This window comes from Podarcis melisellensis (genome assembly GCF_964234715.1).
Source record: "Podarcis melisellensis genome assembly, chromosome: 6".
NCBI lineage: Eukaryota > Metazoa > Chordata > Lepidosauria > Squamata > Lacertidae > Podarcis > Podarcis melisellensis.
This window is the reverse complement of record NC_138538.1, coordinates 68363963-68376436: the sequence shown is the minus strand read 5'-3', so window position 1 is coordinate 68376436 and position 12474 is coordinate 68363963. Positions and strand designations below refer to the sequence as shown.

Here is a 12474-nt window from a genome sequence, read left to right as displayed (position 1 = left end):
TATTAATGTGACAATATAGTTATTACATAAAATTTGCTACCGCAAAGTATCGTATCCTTGTCTTGCACATACATAGACGGGGGTGGGGTGGGAGGGTGGACAAAGATGGCAAACAGACTCCTAACGATGAATATGTGCAAAACTGCTTGACAACTTAAAGAGACGTACATAACGTTGCATGGTACATTTTATTTCGCAAAAATGTCTACGGAGACTTTTATTTTCTTAAAGGAGTGTCATAAAGATTAAAAGGAAGCAATGCCAATGGTCTCATCTGCCCTGGCATTCTACAGAACACCGTGACTACGTAAGCGATCTAGATCAGTTTAATAAAAACACTTCATCCTCGTATGCATGTAAATTGATCATAAAACATGAGCCTAAGTTTATTTTAAACATAACCTGATGTTATGTTTAAACATAACCTGATGTGCCATCATCATCTTCGGACAGGCCACCGAGACATTGAGCGCCTGACTTAAAAAGTTGTATATGGACAAATTTTAAAGCACAAAGAAGATTGTGCTGAGCCACTGATTGTTAACAAACACTGAAACAAGTGTGTGTAAAAGTGCTGGGAGCTAGCACATGGCGGCAATACCCTTTTTTAAGTCAGTTGGTGAGATTATAAAAACTTAACGCAACTCAAACAATTCTCCGTGTGACCGTACATTCCATTTCACTGAAAGAAAAAAAGGAAGTTAGAAATGAAGACACCACATCACAGATGGTGGCACTTTGAAAACTTTTTTGCCTCTTTTCCATGCGAATGAAGAGCCGCTGGTAGGAACCATGATTGGAGCAGCACTCCACCCGTGATTTACTAATATAGTATACCAGAATAAAAACTTGGCATTTACTTCTTTTATTCTTCACAGCTAACAGAAATACCAGGTTTATCTAGCAACGCATCAATATTGTAACACTAATTTTTCAATTCGCTAAACCATTCATTCTCATAACCTAAAGGTTTTTTTTTTCTTTTTCTTTAAAAAAAAAAAAGATGCTTTCCCCCCCTTTGATAAAAAAGGGTTGAAATGTGAAATACTTCAGGAGCCCCAACCTTGACATTACTTTTTTTAAAAAAATCAGTCTTAAGTCTCTGACAATACTGACCAAATCTTTTAAATATTTTGGGTTTTAAGGTGTTAAAACAAAACCCCATTTAAATAGCTACTTAAGCATGGTTAAATATGGTCCAAAGCCCAGGCTGGATGGAATTCTTCCTGTTTATTGAGACCGTGCTTCTCATGGCACAGTATGCTTATGGCATATTTACCTACTGCCTAGGAAAGGGGGAAAAAATGAGGCAGGGAGAAGGACTGCCAGCATGTAGAAAACCAAGGCACGGGGTCTAGCTACTGAACCCTACACAAACTGTCCAATTTTGATACTAAATTTGGTCAGTCTCCAGGAAGATGTGTTTTAAGTCAATTAGCATACACTCGTATGGCGATAAATATGATCTTCAAAAATGCTAGTGGTGTTGGCTAGATTTAGTCTGAGCTACTTGGGGGGGCGGGGGAATACAAACCTATGAACTGTAGCCTCAGACATAAAGACAGATACGGAAGGATTGGCTGGCAGAGACTAGAAGCAACACTTATCTTTCACTTCGGTCTAAGTCACACTAGCCAGAAACACCTTCAGTTTCATTCGCACAAATGCATTATTCAAAATAAAACGGAGCGTTTTGGGTAAAAGGCTACTTCATTTTAAAAGGGGAGGGGAAGAGGGAGAAAGAGAAAGAGGAAGGGGAAATGAACAATACACAGAAACCAAAGGAAAACGACAGAAACCAAAAAGGTAATTAGGAAAAAGTGGTCTATATTCTGTGTTACAGCACAAACAGTGCTTTGCTTAATTGTGCCTAGTTATATGGGTTGGTGCAAACTGCACACATGGAAGATGGCAATAAAGACCTCAGTCAACTTTGTGGAATGAAGTAACTAGGTAATTGTTTTGACATATGATGGTCTCCGCTCCACCCTCATGAGTTAACAGAGTGCAAAGATCCCAATGTAAGCCCTGATGTCCTCTGATCATCCAGCAAGTACTAAAAATCTGCAAATTCCTTTGCACATTTCTCTGTTAGAGACACACGGATATCTTCTTCTTCATAGTCATCAAAGTTGCTGGTATCTCCAGGGCCTCTACATTTTGGTATGAATGGAGCTTCTACCTGCGTGGGGAAATAAAAACACAGATTATTGCATTTGCCAATCTGAAAAAATTAACTAGTAAAAATAAGACAACAATAGACAGAAAATAACAATGATAATGCTGATATTAATAACTACAACAATAATAATAATTCACTGATATATTCCAAGCATGAATGTAAAAAGCTTAAATATTCTCCATTATGGAATGGATGCATTCAGGAGAGCTATGATAGTTATTTTTCGGTGAAGTATCCCTTTAAGTTAACCATAACAAATACAACCTCACCTGTGAGCACTGCATCAACAAAAGAAGACTTATAGTGCCATTTTAAAGGCAAACTCAGATCTACATAAAATGCAATTCCTGATAAGGAGATTTTACAAAACAAACAAGCCCTAAGCACAAGAGGCTGACCACATAAGTGTTGCTGCATATAGACCCTGTTCACATGTAATACTAATGATGGTCTAGTGTTGTAAGGACAAGCGTCAGTGAGCCTTTGGCTCATGTATGCCGGCGCAAGAAGTTCAGAAGCCTTTTCTTCCCTTTTAGATTAATTCCAGCTTGTCATGACATCCAAACCTGCACAAGCTGAAGTTAATCTGAACTATGGTTTGTTGAAACCACGGTTTAGGCTTTCAACCTAATCTGTGGTGTGGTAAGGAAGGGAGAAAGGGCAACCTCATAATGCTAGTTTGTGCTTTAGTATTGAGTCTGAACGCAGCCACACCGTGGTTCAAATGCTTCCTGTATCCTAAAAATCAGAAAGGTGGGGAAACCCAGTAGCCTCTGCTTTGTGGGCTGCTGTAAAAAGGGCTTGGTGGGCCCTATCAGTCCTCCCCAAATACTGTACCAACATACATAAAATCAAACTGATCTTGAAGAAAATAAGCTATTATTCATTATCATCACTTCAAGAAATTTTAAATAAGAGCCTAGAGCAGAATAGTGAAGAATTAGAAGACCTCCTATAAAAACTGAAATATTTATTTAGAAGTGAAGAATTACAAAAAGGCAGAAAATCTCACTTCACACAAACTGCATGCTAAATGGTATATTTTAGAGTGCAGATGAGAAGATTACCATTCTGCAGTGAACATTTGCTGAAGAGGTCTTGCTTCAAAATAAAAGACTATGCTGAGGTGTTAATCACGTCCTGTCTTGTGATAATTAATACTTTACTGATTATTAACTACTACTGTACTGTCACATTGCTTAGCTAAACAGCTAGTTTTTTTTTTATAAACTATTGCTGGGTTTCAGATCTGGCTTTTTAAAATGTTTTTGTATGGGAATATGCCTCTGTTACTCCAAAACAGACTTTTTTAAAATAAAGAGAACACATCATAGTACCACAAATGACTGACTGAGTCCCAAGCAAAAACGTATTAAAATATAAATGTTCAAATTTTTGAGACAATTACACTTAAGTGTCATGGTAAAAGTTGGAAAAGTTAGGGATCATAATTTTTAGCCATCATTAATCACAGAAAATACAGATAGGTCTCTCACAAGGGCACCAGTGGGAGTTAGCAACAGTTTAGGAACATGCCTATACACATTTCTTGCTTGGTTGCTCTTCTTTGTGCACGGAAAATTACACCGTGGTCACTTACTTGGAACTGTATCTCAGCAATGGTGATGATAATAATTATAATAGTTAAAGGTAAGGTAAAGGACTCCTGGATGCTTAAGTCCAGTCAAATTGGACTGGCCACATTATTCAGATGTCTGATTATCGTTTTCCCAAGCAGATACTCTATTCTCAACTTAAGAATGGTAAGTGCAATACTGGTGGACAACAAAAGAGGTTAAAAGATGCTCTCAAATCTAAAAACAAATGTATTATAAGCACTGACAATTGGGAAACCCTGGCTTGTGAGCGCTCCAATTGGAGAATAGCCTCTGGCGTCATGGCTTTTGAAGAAGCGCCAATTCATGACAAAAGGGAGAAATGAGTAAAGAGGAAGGCATGTCTGGCAAATCCTCATTGTGATCAACTCCTGCTTAGAAATCTATGTACCCACTGTGGAAGGATGTGCGGATCCAGAACTGGCCTGCACAATAATTTAAGGACACGCCACTAAGACATAGAAGAAAATTTTACTCGGCCGCGAATGATCGCCGAGAGAGAGAGAATAGTTAAATACATCTGTGCTGAAAATCAAGTTTGTCTACCAAGAATAGGCAGCTAGAGAGTTCAAATGTTTAGACAGGAAGGGAAAGAAAAGGCAAAGCAGACATTCTGAAGACAAAAAAGGGGAACAATTCAGAAACCTGCACACAGGACAGTAAGGTTTCAAGAAAATGTTTTTCTTTAAGGAATACTTCCCATTACCTCAAGACTGTACATCCAAAAAGTCTTTCATTTAAAAAATATAAAGCCACCCCATGTGCTAGCCTCAAACAGTGGGAAAAGATCAGGAACTTTTTGTGTGCGTGCATTAATACAGAATTCATCCTAAGAGAAAGAATGATTACCTTTCTTTGATAAATGGCAATCCAATCTGTAGTGGCAAACCATTTGTGGTTTTTAATATCATTCACGCCATTCTTGAGATTTCCGTATCGTTTGGTCAAATCTACCTGGAGTAAATTTCTTAGTAGATCCTTAAGGTCTGAACTGAAATGTGATGGGAATCGTACCTACAAAACACACCAGATATATATTTATTATTGCTATATAGACACCTTTTTTCCCTTCTTCTGGAAAGAAAAGGAGGAACAAGGTTATGAATTAATATTTTGGTAGTATAAAGAAGACCAAACCTAAATACAAAATTGCATTGGAGCTATACATTAATATATATGCCTGGCTGTTGCTTGAAGCACCAGATCATGCTTCATTCTCCTCTCCACAGACAATACTTGCTGCCCCTCCTCTCCCCCTTCTATGGCTGTGAAAAGTTACAAGAACTGGCTGCAGTGGGAGACTTGGGTACCATGGTGCCCTGTGCAAGGCCAATGCCGCCCTGCCCTCACTCTGCCTTCCCAAAGGCAGGTAAGGAGGCACTCACCTTTGGGAAGAAGGCGCGAGGGCTCTGGCAGGGTCCTAGAGCTGCCCTACCTCCTTCCCAAAGCTGGAAACGCACTCCCTAGGCTATGAAAAGGAGGTGGGAAGGCTCCGGGACCTTGTCAGTGCCCTTAATGCCTCCTTCCCAGAGCCTTGCTTACTGGGTTCTGAGATGGTGCCTCCTTCACTCAGCACCCAGTGCATGCACACCGCTTGCACAACGACAAATCCACTCCTGCTGGCTGCTCTCTCTCTCTCTCTCTCTCTCTCTCTCTCTCTCTCTCTCTCTCTCTCTCCTGCTTTAACTTTAGCTAAAACTCATTTCCTTCTCTCATTCCCTTGTTTCTGAAGCTCATTCTGCTATTTTGCCTTATGTTGACTAGTCAGGGGGGCTTGGCAGGGAGCACCTGTTTTGACTTCATTTTTGGTGGGATCACAAGGAATCTAGACACCAGTGGTTGTAGAGAGGGGAATTCAATTGTGGGGTTGAATAAAGGGGCATCACAGCTGTAGATTACAAACCAGTAGTGCTGTTAACTAACCACAACTGCGCCTGGTGCAAGCCATATATAATCGATCTAACTTTTCATTATCCAAAACTCTTTTTTCTTCGAATTAAAAGAACAAAATATTCCAACCACTAAACAACAATACTGAATTTGATCCAGGGCACATCAGAGCACAGCAGTACATATTTGCAGTGGGTGACTCCATCCTGAAAATGTTAAGTAATAATTTCTGCTCATGTGCAGAGTACATCACACCAGAGCGACTATGATCAGCCTCTTATGTCTGAGATTAGGAATGGGATCTTCCAGGTTTAGGGAAGGATGGGGAGTCATATCCAGATAGGCAAAGAGCCCAAACTTTTCATTTTAGAAATTCACTCACATACTCACAAAAAAAAAGAAAGTCTGCAATAAGAGCAAAAAACATTTTCTTCTTTTCTGCATTCAAAGTATTCTAAACTTAGAACTTTGTTTGGAAAATTTCAATAAATATGGTTTAAAAAAAAACAAAAAACTTAGAACTTTGGTGGATCCAGACATTTTTTTCTGGAAATATTCTGGAATTGCCGGCTGCTTAGACATGCCCTGCTCCACCCAGTAGCTGCTGCAGATTTTAATAAGTGAGCGCAGTTAATAGTTTGTTGCAAGCCATCCACCACTTTGCTTCCCAATTCAATTCACACGCACACAAAAATGCAAAATGATTAAGGAAAAAAAAAAAGATAGGTTATTCACAGAGTGTCCAGTGTTTCTTCCTTGACTGCTCTCCTCTCCTCCCTATCTCTTTGTTACAAAACAAATATTGAAGTAACCAAAACAAAGCAAAAGCTCCTTGAAGCAGGAAAAACGCCTTGTCAATAGAAACATGAGCAATCCTGTTCATGAAAATTAAAATAAGAACACACAAGTAACAGAAAAGTTAATGGACATAACATGGATCATTTGCAGGATCCCAGTAGCCCTTGCTTACCTTTCCAGAAACAATTTTTTCATAAATCTGGATTGGTTGATCTGCAAAGAACGGAGGATATCCAGCTGCCATTTCATAAATTAAAACTCCTAAGGCCCACCAATCCACTGCTTTGTTGTAGCCCTGGCAAAACAAATATATAGTACTTAGTGATATCCAACCAAATATAATATACTAATATAAACACACTTAAGTTTTAAGTGGTATTCTAAAACTTTTACCAGCTTCAGCTCATCCAACAGCTGCAGTGATTCTTGGACCAGGACAGCTTGATCACAGTAATCCAGGCACTAATATCTTCAGGGTTGGATTACTGCAATGTATGATGTGGGGCTTTTAGGGACGTGGGTGGCGCTGTAGGTTAAACCACAGAGCCTAGGGCTTGCTGATCAGAAGGTCAGCAGTTCGAATCCCCGTGACGGGGTGAGCGCCCATTGCTCGGTCCCTGCTCCTGCCAACCTAGCAGTTCAAAAGCATGTCCAAATGCAAGTAGATAAATAGGTACCTCTCGCTGCTCTGGTTCACCAGAAGCGGCTTAGTCATGCTGGCCACATGACCCTGAAGCTGTACGCTGGCTCCCTCGGCGAATAAAGCGAGATGAGTGCCGCAACCCCAGAGTCGGCCCCGACTGGACCTAATGGTCAGGGGTCCCTTTACCTTTATGATGTGGGGCTTACCTTGCTTTTGGGTCTAAAAACTAGTTTGTGCAGAATGCTGCAGCACAATTGCTCACAGAGATAAGGCCCTGCCAATATATTAAACCTGTGCAGAGAGACCTGCACAGGCTGCCAATTTGTTAATAGGGTCAAATTCAATGTGTTAATCTTAGTAAATAATAGCCTTTAACAGCCTACTCAACTTACTAAGACAGATTCCACAAGAATCAATATCTCTGACAAATCCTATCGCCATACTGACTTGGAAGTTAAGCTCCATTCAAATTCAGTTAAAACTTCTTCCAAATGTGCCTGTTTAAGACTGTGGTCTTCCTCTTTTAACTAGTTAACACCGTGAAGCATTATGAAATACCTTGCTGAGAATTATTTCTGGCGCCAAGTATTCTGGAGTCCCACATAACGTCCAGGTTCTGCCTTTTACTCTTTTTGCAAACCCAAAATCTGTGACCTAGTAGCACAGGAAAAAAGAGTTACCACATTATCCAAGCTTTAGTTTTTTCTTAGAAATAACCTGAATGTTACATATAGCTTTCAAAAGCATTCAACCGCAGAAGTGGTTCCATGTCTTATGGTTGATTCTAAATTCAGATATTTTCAAATCAAGGCATGACATATGTTTTGCTTTTGATTCGAAGCTATACAAGATGCCAAAAGAAGAATTACCAGGAAGCATAAGCTTTAGACATGCTATATGCAACATTAGGCAATATTCATAAAAAGTTTTTCTCAATTAACATTAAGCATTTCGTTAGTATCACTTGCAGATATGATACATCTTGGATCAAGTTTCAGAATTCCCTTTGGTTGATAACCTGCCAAAGCAACCAATCAAGGTATTTAATTTATCACCACCCGTTTCCTTACAATGCAAACATTTAAGCGTTTTGTATTTCTTGCTATGGAATGAAGCTGAGCTTGAAAACGTTTGTCTTCATCATACCTGGATATATCCTTGCTGGTCAATTAAAAGATTTTCGGGTTTCAGATCTCTGTAGATGAGGTCTAGGGAATGGAGGTACTCAAATGTTAGCACTATCTGAGCTGCATAAAATCGTGCATGTGGTTCACTGTAAACAAATGAAAATAATCAGGCTATTAAACCACGGTCAACATTTGCAGACATAGCATACTCATATTTGATAACAGAAATGTTTGAACTCTAAGGAAATAAAGAAAACTACAAACGGGTTGTATCCAACACTGCTGTTCCACTTAAGCAAGAGACTCCCACTTGCCCAATGGAACTCTGCTCTCATCTCCAGCCCCCTGCGTGCCTTTAAAAGTTGCTCCACAGGGTTGGGGGACCCTTTGGAGCAAATCTTGGGTGTACGAAGGGAAAGAAGAAGAAAAGGATGTCCTGTTGTACAAGCAGAATATTTTTTTAAAAATAATTTTATTTTAAATAATGAAATGTCTATTTTTATCTTATAAAGGGACTGCACATCCTAATATTATTGCTATGTTCTTATCTATCATTCTCTACTACCTATTTGAAGGAGAAACTGTTTTTCAAACACTTCTGAAAGCCTTAATGTTCATAATGGATAAGAATAAAGTAAGGATCCCCTTACAGATATTTCCTAAACATCTGAAAGCTAAGACCTATCACCTCTTTCTCATTCCCTTCCTCACATCATTTTTCATAAATTAAAATTCATTTATTATCTTACCTGAATCTTCCAATTCTTCTTAGATGTGAGAACATTTCACCCCCAGGAACATATTCCATAACCATGTATAAATTAGAATTGTCCTAAGGGAAAGTGAAGTATATTCAGTTGTAAACCTGGGGCACTTAGGACAACCCAAGTAAATTGCATTTTTTTTTTTCTGACAAGCAAACATAAAATAATACTAATAATACATTTTAAGTACTTTTATTATTGAAGACTGAACATAAAATAAGACAGGAAACATTCAAGTGGCCCATGAAGTCAAACTTACCATACTTTTCAATTTTTCTCAGTGTTTAAGAGGCTCCCTTAAAGTCAGTACAGCAAGTTGCTGGGGGGGGGGGACTTGGCAACCTAAACAAACCCAGGGTGATGAGGCAATTTGAAATTTTTCCTTTGGGCTTTTTGCTTTGTTAGGATCAATCATTCAAGTCCTTAAAGCTTATCATGGAGCTGCATACATATCTCCTTTTGATCAGACTGTGATCAGGATGACGGCCAAGCATTTAGCTTCATTTTTTTTTACAGTTGGAGAGTCTAAAATCACCTTTGTTTTGACCTGTGGGTCAGGAATCACTAGACTCTAAAAAGACAGAAAGCTGTGCAAGAAAAATGTAATAACAGTTTACCTTCTCGCTTGGTATTTACCTTAAAAGAATACTCCAGTCTTACAAGGAAAGGGAAGTTCACTGCTTGTAATATTCTCTTTTCATTAAGTGTGTGTTCTATTTGCTTCAGCTTAACCACCTAGGAACAAAGCATTTTTTATTAAACGCTTGAGTCTAAACATTAAGAGAATTCAAACAAGTGAAGGTCTTCTTAGTGGAAAGAGGAAAAAATAACAACTTAAGAACAGCGCTTCTAAAAGATGGTGGCGAGTGCTACATATAGCTCTGAAAGCACGGATTGCTACACCCACGTTAATACAGCAAATTTAGGTAGCAAGGCAGTTATCCTTTTTTACCTTTTAGAAGATGCTACATCTGAAGAAGAATGGCATGGCACACTATACCTTTTTCAACGCTGGCCTTTCTGCTGACGCTGTCAAAGGAGTAGTAAGAGGAATTCTAACAAATATGGTCTGTGTGCACATGCAGTTCAAATACTACAAGAGTCTAAAAGCTCAGTTCACTTGGCACACAAAGTTGGGTTTTCAGGGCATAAAGCTTATCTACACACAGATATCTGGGGGTCCATTTTTTTTACTTTCATATAGCCTATTAAAAACATTTGCTGCTTAGAAGCGTTCTCATATACTCTGTAGCTTCCTTCCTGACTAGGCATGATTTCCTTCTGTGAAAACTGCTTAATCACGGCAAAACAAAAAAAGTAGCTCTCCTACTTTTGTCTGTTTGCATACTAAGCTAGTTTTTTTAAAAATAATAATAATGCTTGTGCTCAACAGAGCCTGTCAGAAGTCTGCTAATACCCAATATTCCACCTGTTCTTAACAGCCACAGACCACTATAATTTCCTTACTTCCCTATTCTGAATGCATTTTGAGAGCTACAGAAGGAGAGAGTGAAAGCAGCAGACTGGCAACTGGCGAGATGTCAGGAAGTTCAAACATTTTCCCAGGAACCAGGAAAAGGAGACTCACTCTCTTACACGTTACTATGGGAGCAGAATAAAGGTAAAGGTAAAGGTACCCCTGCCTGTACGGGCCAGTCGTGTCCGACTCTAGGATTGTGCGCCCATCTCACTTAAGAGGCCGGGGGCCAGCGCTGTCCGGAGACACTTCCGGGTCACGTGGCCAGCGTGACGAAGCTGCTCTGGCGAGCCGGCACCAGCGCAGCACACAGAAACACCTTTTACCTTCCCTCTATAAAGCGGTACCTATTTATCTACTTGCACTTAAGGGTGCTTTCAAACTGCTAGGTGGGCAGAAGCTGGGACCGAAAGACGGGAGCTCACCCCGCCGCGGGGATTTGAACCGCTGTCCATGCAATCAGCAAGTCCTAGGTACTGAGGTTTTACCCACAGCGCCACCCAGAATAACTAACTGGCAAAGAATACAATTGCCACAGCACCCTTTAGATGTTTTCCAGCTGAGCTAGCAGTTCCCATGCAGCTGGCTGAAATGGCTATGTGGCTAGGGCCTGATCAGTGTCTTTCTGAAGGAATGCCTTTTTTCCTTGCAGATGTACAAGATCTCCTCATGGATAAGCAGCTGCCAGAGGCTCGGAGAACATCCAAGCCAAGCCCTAACACAAACAGCCTAATGCAAGCTTTTATATAATCAGATGTCACCTCTCTGCACGTTACTGAATAATGTCCAACGTCTATAAATTTTGGGAACCATTTTCTTGCACATGCATGGCTACAAATGATGGTCCTGGGGCAAAGTCTTACGTGTGCATAAGATAACTGATAGAAATTCAAACTTGTGGCAAACTGGTGCATAGTAATTTTCAGGACAGATCTGTAAACTGCAGCAAAGGACAGGCAGCAAGGACGTAGTGAGAAGTGTCACAACTGTGTGGAGAAGGGGCCCGGAGGCCGCCTCATTCCTCCCCTTACGTAGCCTTCCTTCTCCAGCTGTTCAAAATCAATGTCAATATGCAAGGAGTAGGTGTGGGATAACAGCCTCTTGTCACCATTTGGAATGCCATCTGCAAGCTAGAGGGCAATCTTCCATAGGAAACCAGGATTCTAAAATGCCCAGGCAGCTTCCACAGGAGCAGCAGTTTCCCTGCTTCACAAGGAGCATTTTGCAGCTCCTTGGGGGCAAAAGGAAAAGTGACGGGTGGTGGCAAAGGAGCTTAGTGCAGACCGTAAACACTGTGTGTTACTCAGCACTAATATTAACCACCGGCAAGGGGCTCAAGAGAACTGTGCCTGAAAAAGTAAGGACATGACTTGCTTGCACATAAGATCGCTTTCCAATTAAAGATTAACTTGATCCATGGCAAGCAGGCAGCAATGGAAAAGAGGAGGGGCCATGGGGGAAAGGAAGAGAGGCAAGCATAGCACAGGAGATACCAGCAAGGCTCTACTGTTATCAGGCGCCTTAGCAGAAGAACATGGGGGACACACAGTTGTGCATTCACTCTACACATGCCACTGTTAGAAGTGCAGAGGTTTGGGCATTGATCTGAAATCACTGTAAGCCAGAGGTTTTCGTGCTTTTTGAGTCCACGGCTCTCTTGACCAACTACATTCTTTCTCCAGCACCCCCTGGGGGCTCAGGAACCCAGTTATGTCACCCCTTCAGTCTCGTCTCCTGTCTCCTTGGGAGTCCTCTGAGCAGCTGCAGCTTCCGCCCCTGGTCTCTGAGCTGCCCCACCCCCACATCCCCAAAGAGAGGTGCCTCCTTACATTGCCCCACGGGGGCCTTGGAAGCACCCCCTTGCTCACCTAGGGGGGCTTGTAGCCAGGGCTGCTGCAACAAACAGCTGTGCAAGCCTTTGGGAGGCAGAGACCCAAAAGGACATCAGAGGAGGGAGGGAAGGAAAGAGGGACAGGG

General features: G+C 40.8%; 1 protein-coding gene across 3 annotated transcripts in view; it reads right to left on the bottom strand.

The window, feature by feature from the left end:
• Nucleotides 1-992: 992 nt before the first annotated feature.
• The window catches only part of PRKACB (protein kinase cAMP-activated catalytic subunit beta), a 51302-nt gene continuing 39820 nt past the window's right edge, over nt 993-12474 (bottom strand). For all 3 annotated transcript variants that reach the window (XM_081914259.1, XM_081914258.1, XM_081914260.1), the window contains exons 4-10: nt 9657-9755; nt 9006-9088; nt 8276-8402; nt 7688-7783; nt 6659-6781; nt 4648-4812; nt 993-2182 (exon numbers count right to left, since the gene is read on the bottom strand). In XM_081914259.1, coding sequence (XP_081770385.1) covers nt 2057-2182; nt 4648-4812; nt 6659-6781; nt 7688-7783; nt 8276-8402; nt 9006-9088; nt 9657-9755 — 819 coding nt within the window. In that variant the 3' untranslated portion in view covers nt 993-2056. The remainder of the gene's footprint in view (nt 2183-4647; nt 4813-6658; nt 6782-7687; nt 7784-8275; nt 8403-9005; nt 9089-9656; nt 9756-12474) is intronic.